Source organism: Ovis canadensis, chromosome 3, assembly GCF_042477335.2.
Source record: "Ovis canadensis isolate MfBH-ARS-UI-01 breed Bighorn chromosome 3, ARS-UI_OviCan_v2, whole genome shotgun sequence".
In the NCBI taxonomy this organism is placed as follows: Eukaryota; Metazoa; Chordata; class Mammalia; order Artiodactyla; family Bovidae; genus Ovis; species Ovis canadensis.
The window spans coordinates 153,855,839-153,873,122 of NC_091247.1; the positions used below are offsets into that span (position 1 = coordinate 153,855,839).

The 17,284-nt window shown below is 37.3% G+C and overlaps 1 protein-coding gene across 18 annotated transcripts in view; it reads left to right on the plus strand.

Annotated features, from left to right (window-relative positions):
• Positions 1-17,284, plus strand: part of KIF21A (kinesin family member 21A) — a 182,300-nt gene that overhangs the window by 107,758 nt on the left and 57,258 nt on the right. For all 18 annotated transcript variants that reach the window (XM_069584617.1, XM_069584618.1, XM_069584622.1 and 15 more), the window contains exons 8-10: positions 6,090-6,285; positions 6,673-6,862; positions 7,476-7,539. In XM_069584617.1, coding sequence (XP_069440718.1) covers positions 6,090-6,285; positions 6,673-6,862; positions 7,476-7,539 — 450 coding nt within the window. The remainder of the gene's footprint in view (positions 1-6,089; positions 6,286-6,672; positions 6,863-7,475; positions 7,540-17,284) is intronic.

Sequence of the window (17,284 nt, forward strand, 5' to 3'; positions counted from 1 at the left end):
AAGAATACCGGAGTGGGTAGCCATTCCCTTCTCTAGGGGATCTTCCTGACCCAGGAATCGAATCTAGGTCTCCTGGATTGCAGGCAGATTCTTTACCATCTGACCAGCGGGGAAGCTCAGTCCCATTTTCAATCACCCTCTTAAAATTGTGAGATTAGTCTCCTCTTTCAAAAGCATTGTAGTTCGTATAAACGTTAGAGAACAAAACATTTTCATTTTGTGATGTTTGTACAAATTACTCTTAAAGAAAAATTAAAGACAATTTGTGGAAACAAGTTGCATATATTTATATGAACAATTTGGTGACTTTTTTAAAAAACCAACCTGGTTTTTATATGTTTATAATGTTTAATACATAAAAAGTTTATAGCAAAAACTCTGAAAAATATAAAATATGAATAAAAACTAATCATATTTCTACTACCTGTAGGTAACTATTGTTAATATTGTGATGTATTTCCTCCCTGATGAATAATATAATATGATATTATAACATATAAGGTAAATAACTTTATTTATTTATGCCATATGGCATGGTTTATGGGATCTCAGTTCCCTGACAAAGGATTGAACCTGGGCCACATCAGTGAAAGCACTGAATCCTAACAATTAGACCACCAGGGAACTTCCTAATACTGGGTCACCAAAAGGTTTGTTAATTCCATAAGATGGCTCTAGTAGTGCTTGGTTGTCTTTACTTCATTTGAAATAATTTTATTAGACTGTATCATGCATTAAAAAACTTATCAAAGTTAGTGAATTTTTGTGTAGTCATTTTAATATTGAATATGGAAGGAAAAAAGCAACATTATTGGCATATTATGCTTTATTATTTCAAGAAAGGTAAAAATGCACCTGAAATGCAAAAAACAATTTGTGCACTATATGGAAAATGTACTGAGACTGATTGAATGCATCAAAAGTGATTTGATAAGATTTGTGCTGGATATTTCTCTCAGGATGATGCTCTATGGTCAGGTAGACTAGTTGAAATTGATAGTGGTCAAATCAAGATATTAATTGAGAAAGATCCATGTTATACCATGCAGCAGGTAGCTTACACACTGAAAATATCAAAATCGAGGACTGAAAATCATTTGTACCGTCTCGGTTATGTTAATTGCTTTGATGTTTGGGTTACACATAAGTTACATGAAAAAACCTTCTTAACCACATTTCTGCATGCAATTCTCTACTTAAACATAATCCAAACATTGTTTTTAAAACAAACTGTAATGGGCAGTGAAAAGCAGATACTGTAAAATGATGTGAAATGGAAGAGACCATGAGGCAAGTGAAATGAACCATCACCAACCACATGAAAGGCAGTCTTCATTCAAAGAAGGTGATGTTGTATATATAGTAGGATTAGAAGGGAGTCCTTTTTATGAGCTCCTCTGGAAGACCAAGTGATTAATACTAACAAGTACTGCTCCCAACTGAAAGTAGCACTCAAAGAAAAGCACCTGGAATTAGACAACAGAAAATGCATAGTCTTCCACCAGGATAATGCAAGACCATATGTTTCTGTGATGATCATTCAAAAACTATTATTGCTTGTCTAGGAAGTTCTATTCACCATATATTGAATCTTCAGATTTTCATTTATTTCAATCTTTACAAAATGCTTTCAATGCAGAAAATTTCAGTTCCCTAGAAGGATTATACAAAGCATCTGGAACAGTTCTTGGCTCAAGAAGATTACAAGTTTTGGGAAGGTGGAATTATGAAGTTGCATGAAAAGTAGCAGAAGGTAGTGGAACAAAATGGTGAATATGTCGTTCAATAAAGTTTTTGGTGAAAATGAAAAATGTGTCTTTTAATTTTTACTTAAAAACCAAAGGATCTTTCTGGCCAACCCAATATATTTAAGTTATATGACTTCCTTTAAGACAGTTATGATTTTATATAAAAATAAACCACTTTCATTTAAAAAACATTTTTCATAAAACTGTTCTTGAAATTTGTACATTTTGGGTTTTATTTGATATGTGACCTTTTTCCTATGTGATAGATGTTAGCTCCTCTCATTCCTAATTTCACTATTCTTAAGCACTTGAACCCAGTACTTTTTGTAAAGGAGAGTTCTCTACTTTTCCCACTTCCCAGTCATGGTGGATTGGTATTGTACGTGACTGTATTCAGCTTATCCCATTATGTGAGTTTGAAAACACTTGAACTGCTGTATATGCTATTCAATAAAATGAGTTAATTGATTATAGCAAGTTCAAATGTTGTAAAAGTTTCTAAAATGCTTACTCTCAATTTCTATACTTGTCATGAATTTCCCAGACTGGCACTGGACTGGAGACTACACTTTGAGTAGTGCTACTGCTAAGTCACTTCAGTCGTGTCCGACTCTGTGTGACCCCATAGACGGCAGCCCACCAGGCTCCCCTCGTCCCTGGGATTCTCCAGGCAAGAACACTGGAGTGGGTTGTCATTTCCTTCTCCAATGCATGAAAGTGAAAAGTGACAGTGAAGTCGCTCAGTCTTATCTGACTCTTCGCAACCCCATGGACTGCAGCCTACCAGGCTCCTCCATCATGGGATTTTCCAGGCAAGAGTACTGGAGTGGGGTGCCATTGCCTTCTCCGACTTTGAGTAGTACTGACATCTAATTAGTGTGCATAATCATCACTTTTATTGGATTACCTTATCTTCTTCATCAACAGAGGTGCATGAATTATTTTAACTTCTCACTTCAAATAAATAAATATACACATGATACATGAATAATTATTAGGGACCTAATATGCTAGATCATGGAAAAAGCAAGAGTTCCAGAAAAACATCTATTTCTGCTTTATTGACTATGCCAAAGCCTTTGACTGTGTGGATCACAATAAACTGTGGAAAATTCTGAGAGGGATGGGAATACCAGACCACCTGATCTGCCTCTTGAGAAACCTATATGTGAGTCAGGAGGCAACAGTTAGAACTGGACATGGAACAAAAGACTGGTTCCAAATAGGAAAAGGAGTATGTCAAGGCTGTACATTGTCACCCTGATTATTTAACTTATATGCAGAGTCCATCATGAGAAACGCTGGGCTGGAAGAAGCACAAACTGGACTCAAGATTGCTGGGAGAAATATCAATAACCTCAGATATGCAGATGACACCACCCTTATGGCAGAAAGTGAAGAGGAACTAAAAAGCCTCTTGATGAATCGAAAGTGAAAGAGGAGAGTGAAAAAATTGGCTTAAAGCTTAACATTCAGAAAACGAAGATCATGGCATCTGGTCCCACCATTTCATGGGAAATAGATGGGGAAACAGTGGAAACACTGTCAGACCTTATTTTGGGGGGCTCCAAAATCACTGCAGATGGTGACTGCAGCCATGAAATTAAAAGACGCTTATTCCTTGGAGGGAAACTTATGACCAACCTAGATAGCCTACTGAAAAGTAGAGACATTACTTTGCCAACAAAGATTCATCTAGTCAAGGCTATGGTTTTTCCAGTGGTCATGTATGGATGTGAGTGTTGGACTGTGAAGAAAGCTGATCATGGAAGAACTGATGCTTTTGAACTGTGGTGTTGGAGAAGACTCTTGAGAGTCCCTTGGACTGCAAGGAGATCCAACCAGTTCATTCTGAAGGAGATCAGTCCTGGGTGTTCTTTGGAAGGAATGATGCTAAAGCTGAAAATCCAGTACTTTGGCCACCTCATGCGAAGTGTTGACTCATTGGAAAAGACTCTGATGCTGGGAGGGATTGGGGGCAGGAGGAGAAGGGGATGACAGGGGATGAGATGGCTGGATGGCACCATTGACTCAATGGACATGAGTTTGAGTGAACTCTGGAAGTTGGTGATGGACAGGGAGGCCTGGCATGCTGCAGTTCACGGGGTCGCAAAGAGTTGGACATGACTGAGTGACTGAACTGAACTGAATATGTTCCAAATCCTAATATGTTCCAAACAAATAACAGTGACCTAATATGTTCCAAATAGATGGGCAAATACATGGGGAAACTGGAAACTGTGAGAGACTATTTGGGGGTGGGGGGAGGCTCTAAAATCACTGCAGATAGTGACTGCAGCCATGAAATTAAAAGACATTTGCTCCTTGATAGAAAAGCTATGACCAACTTAGCATATTAAAAAGCAGAGACATTACTTTGCCAACAAAGGTCCTAGTCTAGTCAAAGCTATGGTTTTTCCAGTAGTCATGTATGGATGTGAGAGTTGGAATATAAAGAAAGCTGAACACCAAATAATTGATGCTTTTGAACTATGGTGTTGGAGAAGACTCTTGAGAGTCCCTTGGACTGCAGAGAGATCAAACCAGTTATTCAAGGAAATCAGTCCTGAATATTCATTGGAAGGACTGATGCTGAAGCTGAAACTCCAATGCTTTGGCCACCTGCTGCAAAGAAATGACTCATTTGAAAAGACCCCGAAGCTGGGAAAGATTGAATGCAGGAGGAGAAGGGGATGACAGAGAATGAGTTGGTTGGGTGGAATCACCGACTTGATGGACATGAGTTTGAGTAAGCTCTGGGAGTTGGTGATGGACAGGGAGGCCTGGCGTCCTGTAGTCCATGGGGTGTCAAGGAGTCAGACACAACTGAGCGACTGAACTGAATTGAATATGTTCCAATTATCTTGTATGAAGTAATCTGATGAATAAAAAATATTTGATGATCCTTTTCCTCTCAGTTTAGTGTCTAAGAGTTTGGATCTATTAAATTTTAATATAGTCATAATCATTATCCATAAAGAAGAGGTATGCAGAGGGTATGAGGAAACAGAGAGAAAAAAGTATAGCTAAGCTCAGGGTTGGATTCTTAGCCTAGAAGATCTCTAAGTTCAATTGTGAATAATAGTAAAACTAAGGGTAAGGATGAGCAAGAGTTCACAAAGGAATAAAGATAGATGGAATGGGACCCTCTTTGAAAGGGTAACTATGAGGGGCTTTCTGCTAAATGAAAAGAGACAAATAGTGTATGATATCACTTATATGTGGAATCTGAAAACTACAACAAATTTGTGAATATACCAAAAAAAGAAACAGACTTACAGTTACAGAGAACAAACTAGTGGTTACCAGTTGTGTGTAGGGGAAGGCAGTATAAGCAGTATAAAGATGGGGGAGTGGGAGGTGCAAACTGTTGGGTATAAGATAGGCTCAAGGATATAGTAACTAAATGGAAAGTAACCTTTAAAACTTGTGTAAACATTTTTACAAATTAGGAAAAAACACAATGAGACATTACTACATATTCTCTAAAATGAGTAAAAATAAAGCTTGAAAAAAATAGAAGGGATACTATGAATGTTTTGTTGAAATTTTTGGGAGAAGGCAACAATGGAACAGGAGGATGGGAGGCCATAGATTAGAACTGATAGGTATAAATTGCAGAGCAGCCCGGGTAAATTACATCCTTAATTGTTAGTATGTTTAAGTGCCTATTAGAATTTCCACGTCTGATTCATTGACAGAAATTTCTTAGGCATAATAAGGATTTTATTAAAATATTCTTTGGTTGATAAAGCAATTCATCATGACTGTAAAATAATGTTTCACATTTTTCCTGTGTAATCTAACCAGAAATTCTGGAACTTTGACCACTCAGTCACAAATGGTATTTCATATTGTGAAGCATATGGATATACTAAGTACTTTTTCTTCAGCAGGTGATAGAATTTTGTGTGAAATATTTTGCTAAGAAAAATATCAGGATGCAAGTGATTTAAAAAAAGAAAACATTTAAATCCTGAAATATTAAGCAGATAATGAAAGCAATGGGTTTTGAATTTCAACATTTCATAGGTATATTAAATTTTAGAATTATTCTCTGTATATCACTTCAAAATTTTTTTGTAAAGGGATGAGAAATAAATGTATGCACTTTTGCTTTCTCAAGGTATTAGGTATCAAAAAGGGACAATATAAAAAAATTTTTTTTCCTTAAGGTAGCATTGTGGCTTTAAAATTTGCTTTTATTTTTATCTTTGGTAATATCAGTCTTTTGGTATCTTGAAGAGTAGATATTATTCAAAAGACAGGTATTTAAAATGATTATTTTGCCATTATATTTGCTTTTATCTAGAAACCTAATTATTTTTTTGTATCTTTCAGCCAAACAATCATGATAGCATGTGTCAGCCCTTCAGACAGAGATTTTATGGAAACTTTAAATACCCTGAAATATGCCAATCGAGCTAGAAATATCAAGAACAAAGTGATGGTCAATCAGGACAGAGCTAGTCAGCAGATCAATGCACTCCGTAGTGAGATCACACGACTTCAGATGGAACTTATGGAGTATAAAACAGTAAGTTAATGATTTTGATTTTGCATTTTGTGTACACAGTGATACCTTTTTGTGATGGCTTTCACGTATGTCTCTGGAGTCTGTTGTCATAATGGTGGCATCTTTCTTTTTAGGGGTAGAATTCTATAGTTTTCTTTGTGGGTAGCCTTTAATAATGTTCAGTCTAACAACTTGATCAGCCGCTTGTTTCAGAAGACTACTTTCTCAATCAAATTCTTTAGTGACATGCTCAATGAAGTGATGTAATAGAGGGAAAATGAATTCTTGCCTTGATGCTTTAAAGGCAAAAGGGCTCTTGGTTGTAGAATTACACAGTCCTGCAGTATTCTTTAACAAAACTCTTGCGTGGTTAGCACATCTCAACCAACAAGGAAATAACTTTTCTAGGGCAAAAGAATAATTGACGAAGAGGGAGTGGAAAGCATCAATGACATGTTTCATGAGAATGCAATGCTACAGACTGAAAATAACAACCTGCGTGTAAGAATTAAAGCCATGCAAGAGACAGTTGATGCACTGAGGACCAGAATCACACAGCTTGTTAGTGATCAGGCCAACCAAGTTCTTGTCAGAGCAGGTACGTGTGTAGGCTATGGAATGAGTGAGGGATTACTTTTGGAGGGCAGGAAATATTCTTCATGTTTCTTAATTTCATGAAATATTTGAAGTTAAAATATCAGTTTCTGTGATTTTAAGTTAATGTTTGATTTGTGAATGATCCATTCTTATAGAAATGAAATGTGTCTTTGCTTCATCGTATTATCTTTCTGCTCATGGAATTAAGGGCAGGAAATTTGCTGTTTAAATTATGTTTCAAAGCATTATTGTTTGTTTCCATAACGTTGTTTTTCTCTTACTCTTTTCTGTTGAATTTTAAAGGGAATTCTTTGTTTTTTTATTAACTTTTATTGGAGCATGTAGTTGATTTACAATGTTGTGTTAGTTTCTGCTGTACAGCAAAGTGAATGTTACACATATACATATATTCACTCTTTTTTAGATTTTTTCCTGTATAGGTCATTACAGAGAACTGAGTAGAGTTCCTTGTGCTATACAGTAGGTTCTTATTATCTGTTTTTAAATATAGCAGTATATATATATATATATATATATACATATATATATATATATATATGTCAATGTCAATCTCCCAGTTTATTCTTTCCCCTTTTCCTTATTTTTTCTTGCAGGTGAAGGGAATGAGGAGATTAGTAATATGATTCATAACTATATTAAAGAAATTGAAGATCTCAGGTATAGTTTATATTCTGCAATATATAATGCACATATTTTGGTTTTTCAGTGAAGTATTATTGCTGCTATTTATTTGTTGGGCTTATTTTGTGTCGGAGAAGGCAATGGCACCCCACTCCAGTACTCTTGCCCGGAAAATCCCATGGACGGAGGAGCCTGGTAGGTTGCAGTCCATGGGGTTGCTAAGAGGCAGACACGACTGAGCAACTTCACTTTCACTTTTCACTTTCATGCATTGGAGAAGGAAATGGCAACCGACTGCAGTGTTCTTGCCTGGAAAATCCCAGGGACGGGGGAGCCTGGTGGGCTTGCCGTCTATGTGGTTGCAGAGTCGGACACGACTGAAGCAACTTTGGTTGGTTTTATTTTGTGTAGGACTTCCCAGGTGGTGCTAGTAATAACCCACCTTCCACTGCAGGAGACGTGAGACGTGGGTTTGATCCCTGGGCTGGGAAGATCCTTTGGAGGAGGGCATGGCAACCCACTCCAGTGTTCTTCCCTGCAGAATCCCATGGACAGAGGAGCCTGGCGGGCTACAGTCCATAGGGTTGTAACTATTCACAATGATATGTCAGCTCTTTGGCCAGGTTAACTTTAGGGGAATAGGTATTGCCTATAATGAAACATATGGGAACATAATGTCACAAACTACTTTCTTCTTCTCACATTATCTTCCTGTGTTCTACTGCTCTAATTGTATCCTTAATTGGAAACTTACCAAACTTTATATAAAGATAGGCATAATTCATGTCGATGGAGTTGTCTCCTTGTGCTCCTCACCCTCCATTTGGGAATGCTCATTATTAATAAGTCATTCCTAATTTTTAAAATCTCCCATTATTCCTGTTCCTTTATACTTCCCCAGCTGTCTTTTATGGGTAAGTTTATTTTGCCTGCCTATAATTTGCCTGCCGTTGGTACATATAAAGCTCATTCATCACTCACATTTCACACACGTACAGCAAATAGTCACTGTAGGCCAAGCATCATGCCGTGGATTGAACAAGTATGACATAAACAAGGAGTTCACAGCCTAGGTGGGTCAACTTACATAAATAGTCACATGTAGTAAATGGCATGACCAGAATTGGTAAATGGAACACCCACACCTGTTGTGGGAATGTGGAGGGGACCACTGAGCACAGATTGTGAGAATAAAGGTCAGAAAGATGATCAAGAACACTAATTATTTCTGTAATATTTTCAGGTTCCATGATTTGCCCTGTTGGCTGAGCTGCTTTCTCTTGAAGTAAAACTACAGTCAGCTCCATCAGGGCATCTAAATAACTCAGAACTCACTTCTGCTATCCATATGCAGAAAATAATCAAGTGAAAGATCATCTTTCACAGCTACCCTAACAATTCTCTATCTTGTGTTTGTCTCTCTTTCCCTTTCTCTTCCTGTGGCTATTTTAGAGATACTTAAACAGAGATGAGTAGTTTTTCTACTATTTCTGCCTCCATAAGGCAGAAAACATCTGATGTAGCAATAAAGATACACAAATTGTTGTTGTTCACTCAGTTATGTCTGACTCTTTGTGACCCTGTGGACTGCGGCATGCGAGGCTTCCCCATGTCTTCACTATCTCTTGGAGTTTGCTCAGACTCATATCCATTGAGGTGATGATGCCATCCAACTATCTCATCCTCTGTCACCACCTTCTCTTCTTGCCCTTAGTCTTCCCAGCATCAGGGTCCTTTGCAGTTTGTTGACTTTTTGCATCAGTTGGCCAAAGTACTGGAGCTTCAGCATCAGTCCTTCCAATGAATATTCAGCATTGGTTTCCTTTAGGATTGACTGGTTTGATCTCCTTGCTGTCCAAGGGACTCTCAAGAGTCTTCTCCAGCACCACAATTGGAAAGCATCAGTTCTATGATGTTCAGCCTTCTTTATGGTCAGACTGTCACATCGGTACATGACTACTAGAAAAACCATAACGTTTATTATATGGACCTTTGTCAGCAAAGTCATGTCTCTGCTAAATTTTAATAACACTGCTTCGATTTGTCATAGCTTTTCTTCCAAGAAGCAGGCGTCTTTTAATTTCATGGCTGCAGTCACTGTCCGCAGTGATTTTGGAGCCCAAGAAAATAAAGTCTGTCACTGTTTCCATTTTTTCCCCATCCATTTGCCACGAAGTGATGGGACTAGATGCCATGATCTTAGTTTTCTGAATGTTGAGTTTGAATTTATTCTGTTTGTATATTTCTAAACTTTACCTTTTTGATGGAGAATTTTGGGGCCTTAGGTTATAGTTCTGGTCAGCAACCCAACCTGGGCTTATAATTTCCATCTTGGACTGGCAATGATCTTTCTTGCCCATTGCCAAAAACTTGTTCTCTGACCAGTTTCCAGTCCTTACTGACTCTTTAAAGTGCATCTTTACCATTCCTTCTGACAAAGCTAATCTCTTTTAGTTCCTAAAGATTCTTTTTCTGCTCCTGTTTGCTTCTTTTTATCTTCTTGGCATTGGTCAGTTGTTAGGCTGGTCCATACTCTGGTTCTTAGGCTACATTTCCTGTCTTCCATCCTGCTATTCTAAGACTGGATCTAAGCTGGATCTCACTATTTGATGAATGGCTTGACTAGTGTCACTATTTCCTAGAAAACTGACTAAATCATTTCTGTTCCTTCTAGTAGCTAACAGAAGCATCTTATATCTTTTTTTTCTTCAAGTTCTTGAGTTAAGACTATTGCCTAAGTCAACAATGATGACTCTTAGGCCTTGAGTTCAGTTGGTGATCAAATCTTCTGTGATATGGGTTGAGTTTATTCCACTTTCCCAACTTTTATTTGGTACACTCATAAGGAGTATTCTTCTACAATCTCAGTACTGTAATTTGTCATGTAAATGTAATTTACATATGGAATAAACTTAAATAAGCTTTAAATTTAAATTGAGTTATCTGATTGAAAATTTTATTCTGTTTATTAAGTATAAAAAATTATTCTGTTTATTATTATCTTCTGTTTATTAAGTATATGAACTTGGACAAATCACCTAACATCTTTGATCTTTAGTGTTCATCTGTAAAAATGAGATAATGCCCACTAGTGTCAAAGAATTTTTGTTGTTATTGTTGTTCAGTCACTAGGTCATTTTCAACTCTTTTTGACCCCATTGACTACAGCTCGCCAGGCTTCCTTGTCCTTCTCTATCTCCCAGAGTTTGCTCAGATTCATGTCCTTTGAGTCAGTGATACTATCTTGCCATCTCATGTTCTGTTACCCCCTTCTCCTTTACCTTTAATCTTTCCCAGTATCAGGGTCTTTTCCAGTGAGTTGGCTCTTTGAATCAGGTGGCCAAAGTATTGGTGATTCAACTTCAGCAGCAGTCCTTCTATTGAATAATCAGGGTTGCTTTCCTTTGGGATTGACTGGTCTGACTTCCTTGTAGTCCAAGGGGTGATCAAGGGTCTTCTCCAGCACCACAATTCAAAGGCATCACTTCTTCAAATCTCAGCCCTCTTTATGGTCCAGCTCTCACATCCATACATGACTACTGAAAAGACTATAGAATTGACAATACAGAACTTTGAAACTTTGTTGGCTTTTCAATATGCTGTCAAGATTTGTCATAGCTTTTCTTCCATGGAGCAAGTATCTGTTAATTTCATGGCTGCAGTCACCATCTGCAGTGACTTTGGAGCCCAAGATAATAAAATCTGTCACTGCTGCCACTTTTTCCTCTTCTACTTGCCGTGAAGTGATGGGACTGGATGCCATGATCTTAGTTTTTTGAATATTGAGTTTTAAGCCAGCTTTTTCACTCTCCTCTTTCACTTTCATAAAGAGGCTCTTTAGTTCCTCTTTCCTTTCTGCCATTAGAGTGGTATCATCTGCATATCTGAGTTTATTGATAGTTCTCCTGGCAATCTTGATTCCAGCTTGTGATTCATCCAGCCAGGCAATTTGTATAGTTCTGCTATGTATTCTTGCCACCTCTTTTTAATCTCTTCTGTTCTGTTAGATTCTTGCCATTTTTATCCTTTATTTTACACATCTTTGTGTGAAATGTTCCCTTGTTATCTCCCATTTTCTTGAAGACATATCTAGTCTTGCCCATTCTATGGTCTTCCTCTACTCCTTTACACTGTTTAGTTAAGAAGGCATTCTTAACTCTCCTTGCTATGCTCCAATTCTACGTTCAGCTGGGTATATCTTTCCCTTTCTCCCTTGCTTTTTGCTTCTCTTCTTTCCTCAGCTATGTGTAAATCTTCCTCAGATGCCACTTTATTTTCTTGCATTTCTTTTTCTTTGGGATGGTTTTGTTTACCATCTCCTTTACCATACTACAAACTGAAGTTCTTCAGGCACAGTCTGACAGATCTAATCCCTTGAATCTATTCATCACTTCCACTGTGTAATGATAAGGGATTTGATTTAGGTCACACCTGAATGGCCTAGTGGTTTTCCCTACTTTCTTCAATTTAAGCCTGAATTTTGCAATAAGGAGCTTATGATCTGAGCCTCAGTCAGCTCCAGGCCTTGTTTTTACTGACTATGTAGAGCTTTTCCGTCTTCGGCTGCAAAGAATGTAATCAGTCTGATTTCAGTATTGACCATTTGGTGATGTCCATGTGTAGAGTTGTCTCTTGTGTTGTTGGAAGAGGATGTTTGTTATGACTAGCATGTTATCTTAACAAAACTCTGTTAGCCTTTGCCCTGCTTCATTTTGTACCCCAAGGCCAAACTTGCCTGTTACTTCAGATATCTCTTGACTTCTTACATTTGCATTCCAATCCTCTTTGATGAAAAGGATATCTCTTTTTTGTTTTAGTTATAAAAGGTCTTATAGGTCTTCATAGAACCATTCAACTGCTGCTTCTTCAGCATCAGTGGTTGGATCATAGACTGGGATTATTATGATTTTGAATGATTTGCCTTGGAAATGAACTGAGATCATTCTGTCATTTTTGAAACTGCACCCAAGTACTGCATTTCAGATGCTTCTGTTGACTATGAGGGGTACTCTGTTTCTTCTGAAGAATTATTGCCCACAGTATAAAGGTAATGGTCGTCTGAATTAAATTCATCCATTCCCATCCATATTAGTTCACTGAATCCTAAGATATTGATGTTCACTCTTCCCATCTCCGCTTGACCACATCCAATTTACCTTGATTAATAGACCTAACGTTCCTGGTTCCTATGCAATGTTGTTCTTTATAGCATTGGACTTTACTTTCACCACCAAACACATTCACATCTGCGCATCATTTCTACTTTGGCCCTGCCTCTTCATTCTTTCTGGAGCTATTAGTAATTGCCCTCTGCCCTTCCCCAGTAGCTCACTGGACACCTTCTGACCTGGGAGGCTCATCTTCCAGTGTGATATCTTTTTGCCTTATCACACTGTTTGTGGGGTTCCTGTGGCAAGAATACTGGAGTGATCTGCCATTCTCTGGTGGCTCAATTGGTAGAGAATCACCCTGCAGTGTGGGAGACCCAGGTTTGATCCCTGGGTGGAGAAGACTCCTTGGATAGGGAAATGGCAATCCACTCCAGGATTCTTGAGTGGAAAATCCGATGGACAGAGTGGCCTGGTGAGCTACAGTCAATGGGCTACAAAAGAGTCAGACACGATTAGTGACTAAACCACCACTTGTCATTCCCTTCTCCAGTTGACCACATTGAACCATGAACTATGAACCATGCCTCTTGGGTGGCCCTGCACAGCATGGTTGCTTCATTGAGTTACACAAGCCCCTTTGCCATGACAAAACTGTAATTCATGAAGAGGAAGTAATTATTATGGGTCTCTAATAAAAGGACAGGATGTATAAAATCTTAAATTGAAAAATGCTATAAAGGTCTCATGTGTTATTACTATTTAGTTATAAGTTCTCACAGCATGTTTTTATCTACCAAATTCTACTCTAATCCATATTTTAATCAATAATTTCTCTTAGGAAAGCATTCATTCACAGCTTCTTAATGCAAATTATGTCAATGTATTGCCCCACATGCAAATGTTTATATTTTAAGTCTTATCATTTTAATTATAAAATAATAACTAGTTACCTTTTTTTTTTACTTTTTAAGAATACTATTTTTTTTTATTTTTTTTTATTTTATTATTTTTTTAATTTTTAGTTTTTTATTTTTTAAATTTTAAAATCTTTAATTCTTACGTGCATTCCCAAACATGAACCCCCCTCCCACCTCCCTCCCCATAACATCTTTCTGGGTCATCCCCATGCACCAGCCCCAAGCATGCTGCATCCTGCGTCAGACATAGACTGGCGATTCAATTCACATGATAGTATACATGTTAGAATGGCATTCTCCCAAATCATCCCACCCTCTCCCTCTCCCTCTGAGTCCAAAAGTCCGTTATACACATCTGTGTCTCTTTCCCTGTCTTGCATACAGGGTCGTCATTGCCATCTTCCTAAATTCCATATATATGTGTTAGTATACTGTATTGGTGTTTTTCTTTCTGGCTTACTTCACTCTGTATAATCGGCTCCAGTTTCATCCATCTCATCAGAACTGATTCAAATGAATTCTTTTTAACGGCTGAGTAATACTCCATTGTGTATATGTACCACAGCTTTCTTATCCATTCATCTGCTGATGGACATCTAGGTTGCTTCCATGTCCTGGCTATTATAAACAGTGCTGCGATGAACATTGGGGTACATGTGTCTCTTTCAATTCTGGTTTCCTCGGTGTGTATGCCCAGAAGTGGGATTGCTGGGTCATAAGGTAGTTCTATTTGCAAATGAAGCAACTGACAAACAACTAATCTCAAAAATATACAAGCAACTTCTGCAGCTCAACTCCAGAAAAATAAACAACCCAATCAAAAAATGGGCCAAAGAACTAAATAGACATTTCTCCAAAGAAGACATACGGATGGCTAACAAACACATGAAAAGATGCTCAACATCACTCATTATTAGAGAAATGCAAATCAAAACCACAATGAGGTACCACTTCACACTAGTCAGAATGGCTGCGATCCAAAAATCTGCAAGCAATAAATGCTGGAGAGGGTGTGGAGAAAAGGGAACCCTCCTACACTGTTGGTGGGAATGCAAACTAGTACAGCCACTATGGAGAACAGTGTGGATATTCCTTAACTAGTTACCTTTTAATAAACTTATACATCACATTATTTGTTGTGAAATGATAATCGTTACTAATTAATCCTAGTTTTCTGAGGTTTAAAGTTTTTGTAGAAATTTCTGAAAATATAGGAAAGTATTAAAAAAGTTGAAATAATCCAGAGTCATCATTCTAAGAACTGATGTTTCATTTTTGTATATCACAAAAAATTTATTTTTTTCAATGCATACTTTTGTAAAATTTTTATCACATTGTATATATTTCTTTGCTATCTATTCTTTGAAATGTAATAAGATATTAGGAGCATTTTAAAATGCTATTAAATATTTTTTCTAACATGAGTTTTGCAGGGCTCCATGATTATCTCATGGTTGTAATTGATTTAACCAAACACCTACAGTTAGATAATTATATTTTTTCAACTTTTTAATAATAGCTACTATTTTTTAAAATATTCCTTGATAAATTTTAAATTCATTGTGTATCATCCTCATAACTGTGCTAGGGAAGTATATATTTTCATCTCTTTTATGGAAGAGAAAGTGGAAGCTTTAACAACATCATGTTTTAGGGTTCAGTGAGTGATAAAGCTGAGATGGAACTGTCAGTTTTCCTGTGTACTTCTCCTTATGCCTCACTGATTGGTCTCCAATTTAACTAAATGCAGACAGCAACAAATGTGTGGGTGGGTGAGTGGAAAGAGAAGAAATTGCAAAGAGAGAGAGATGTTATCTCTACAGCCCTCACAGAAAGCAGGAGTGTGGTGTGGGGTTAGTGGAGTTGGAGGTGAGCCCTAAGGGTCTCAGCTTTTGTTAGCACCAGGACTGAAGCATTAAAAATATGCCCTTACCAAATGCAACTGTTAAAATCTGGTACTAATAAACACAGATTATCTGATTATTATATAAATGAACCAATTAAAACAGGTCATTATTGATACCTAATTTGAATTTTCAGTCATTCTTAGCATTCATTATTATGTACTCAGGCTCTAGCTAGATATTGAAAATATGAAAAAGTGTAAATTTTGACTTTGAGTTTTTATCATTAAGCTGAGTTTTTATACTTAGGTTGACTTCTTATTAAAAAATAACAGCATTATATTCAGAATCTTCTTTAAATTGATTTTGAAATCATTTAACTTAGAAGTGTGTACATTTAACACTTTTAAACATTTAAATTGTAAACAACTGTAAACATTTAAATTTTAAAATATTTAACAACTTTAAAACATTGTAGCTGTTGCAACACTGAATATAAAGTAAAACAATTTCATTAAAGAATGTATAGAACACATAAAATACATTCACTGATTTGTGTATATTCTGTCTCTAGCTGATTGCAGCAGTGTCAGGAATAATTTTGGTAGACAGTGAAAAAACACAGAGCTGACTGTGTCTTCTAGAGCTCAGTAGCTGCGAATAATCTAGCATCTTCCTCTGAAACATTTGAACTTATGCAAATGTCCATAGTAATATAGTTTTGAGACAGAGATGAGTGCATGCTAGTAGTAATAGGTAGTACTAGTACGTTGCATTTTCTCCTTTAGCTCTGCCTCAATCACTCTTGGCCTTCCCAGGTGGTGCTTGTGGTAAAGAACCCGCCTGGCAATGCAGGAAACGTAACAGATATGGGTTCTATCCCTGGCTTGGAAAGGCCCCCTGGAGACGGGCATGGCACCCACTCCAATATTCTTGCCTGAAGAATCCCCTGGACAGAGAAGCCTGATGGGCTACAGTCCATAGGGTCGCATAGTGTTGGACACCACCAAAGTGACTTAGCATATGCGCAGTCACCCTCGCACCAAATTGACCTGGGAAATGTATTATATTGAGGTAGATAATCATGTTTATGGTGGTTTAAATTAAATGGACTTAAGGAACTGGCCTAGAGTAGTCTCTGAATCCCTTGTAATCTCAAGAATCAAGGCTCTTTTAGGATCTCATCATTCAGTGTTTTTGCATTTTACTAACAGCACATGCATTATTCTCCTGTCATTGTGAGGACCACTTGAGCAAACAAAAGAATGTTTTCAATTATCAGACTCAGGTTTCCTTGGTGATTTTTGTCTTTTTCCTTACCATATTCAGGAACCAGATATCTTTCAGCCAGTTAGGGGTATGTTTGACTAGCTATTTGGAAATGTTATTATAGTGTGATCAATAAGGAATGGAAGGAAGGGAACCATGCTGCTTGTACATTTTAAGTTTAAATGATGGGTTTACAAAGCCAGAATACCTAGTGTGTATTGGCCAGAATGCAAGTAATCTAATTATCACTGGCACTTTTGAGCACAGAATGTTACTTCAAATTTATAATGATTTAATCAGGAAATTTTTAAAAATATCTCAAACACTAATGTTTATGAACACGTTTGTTAAAAAAGCTGTACCTCGTAGCAGTGTTGAAATACGTTTTGGGAAATGTTTTAGCTTGCAAAACAACTCATTTAATGTGTTCTCCATTTATTCCTAGAGTTGTCCAGTTTGTAAAGATAAAAGGTAGAATAGTAGTTGCTGGGGACTGGGAGGAGAGGGGAATGAGAAGTTAAAGTGTATTTTATAAAATGGGTGCAGAGTTTCAGCTGGAGAAGATGGAAAAGTCTGAAGGTAGATGGTAGCAGTGGTTGTAAAACAGTATGGATGTACTTTGTGCTGTAGAACTGTACAC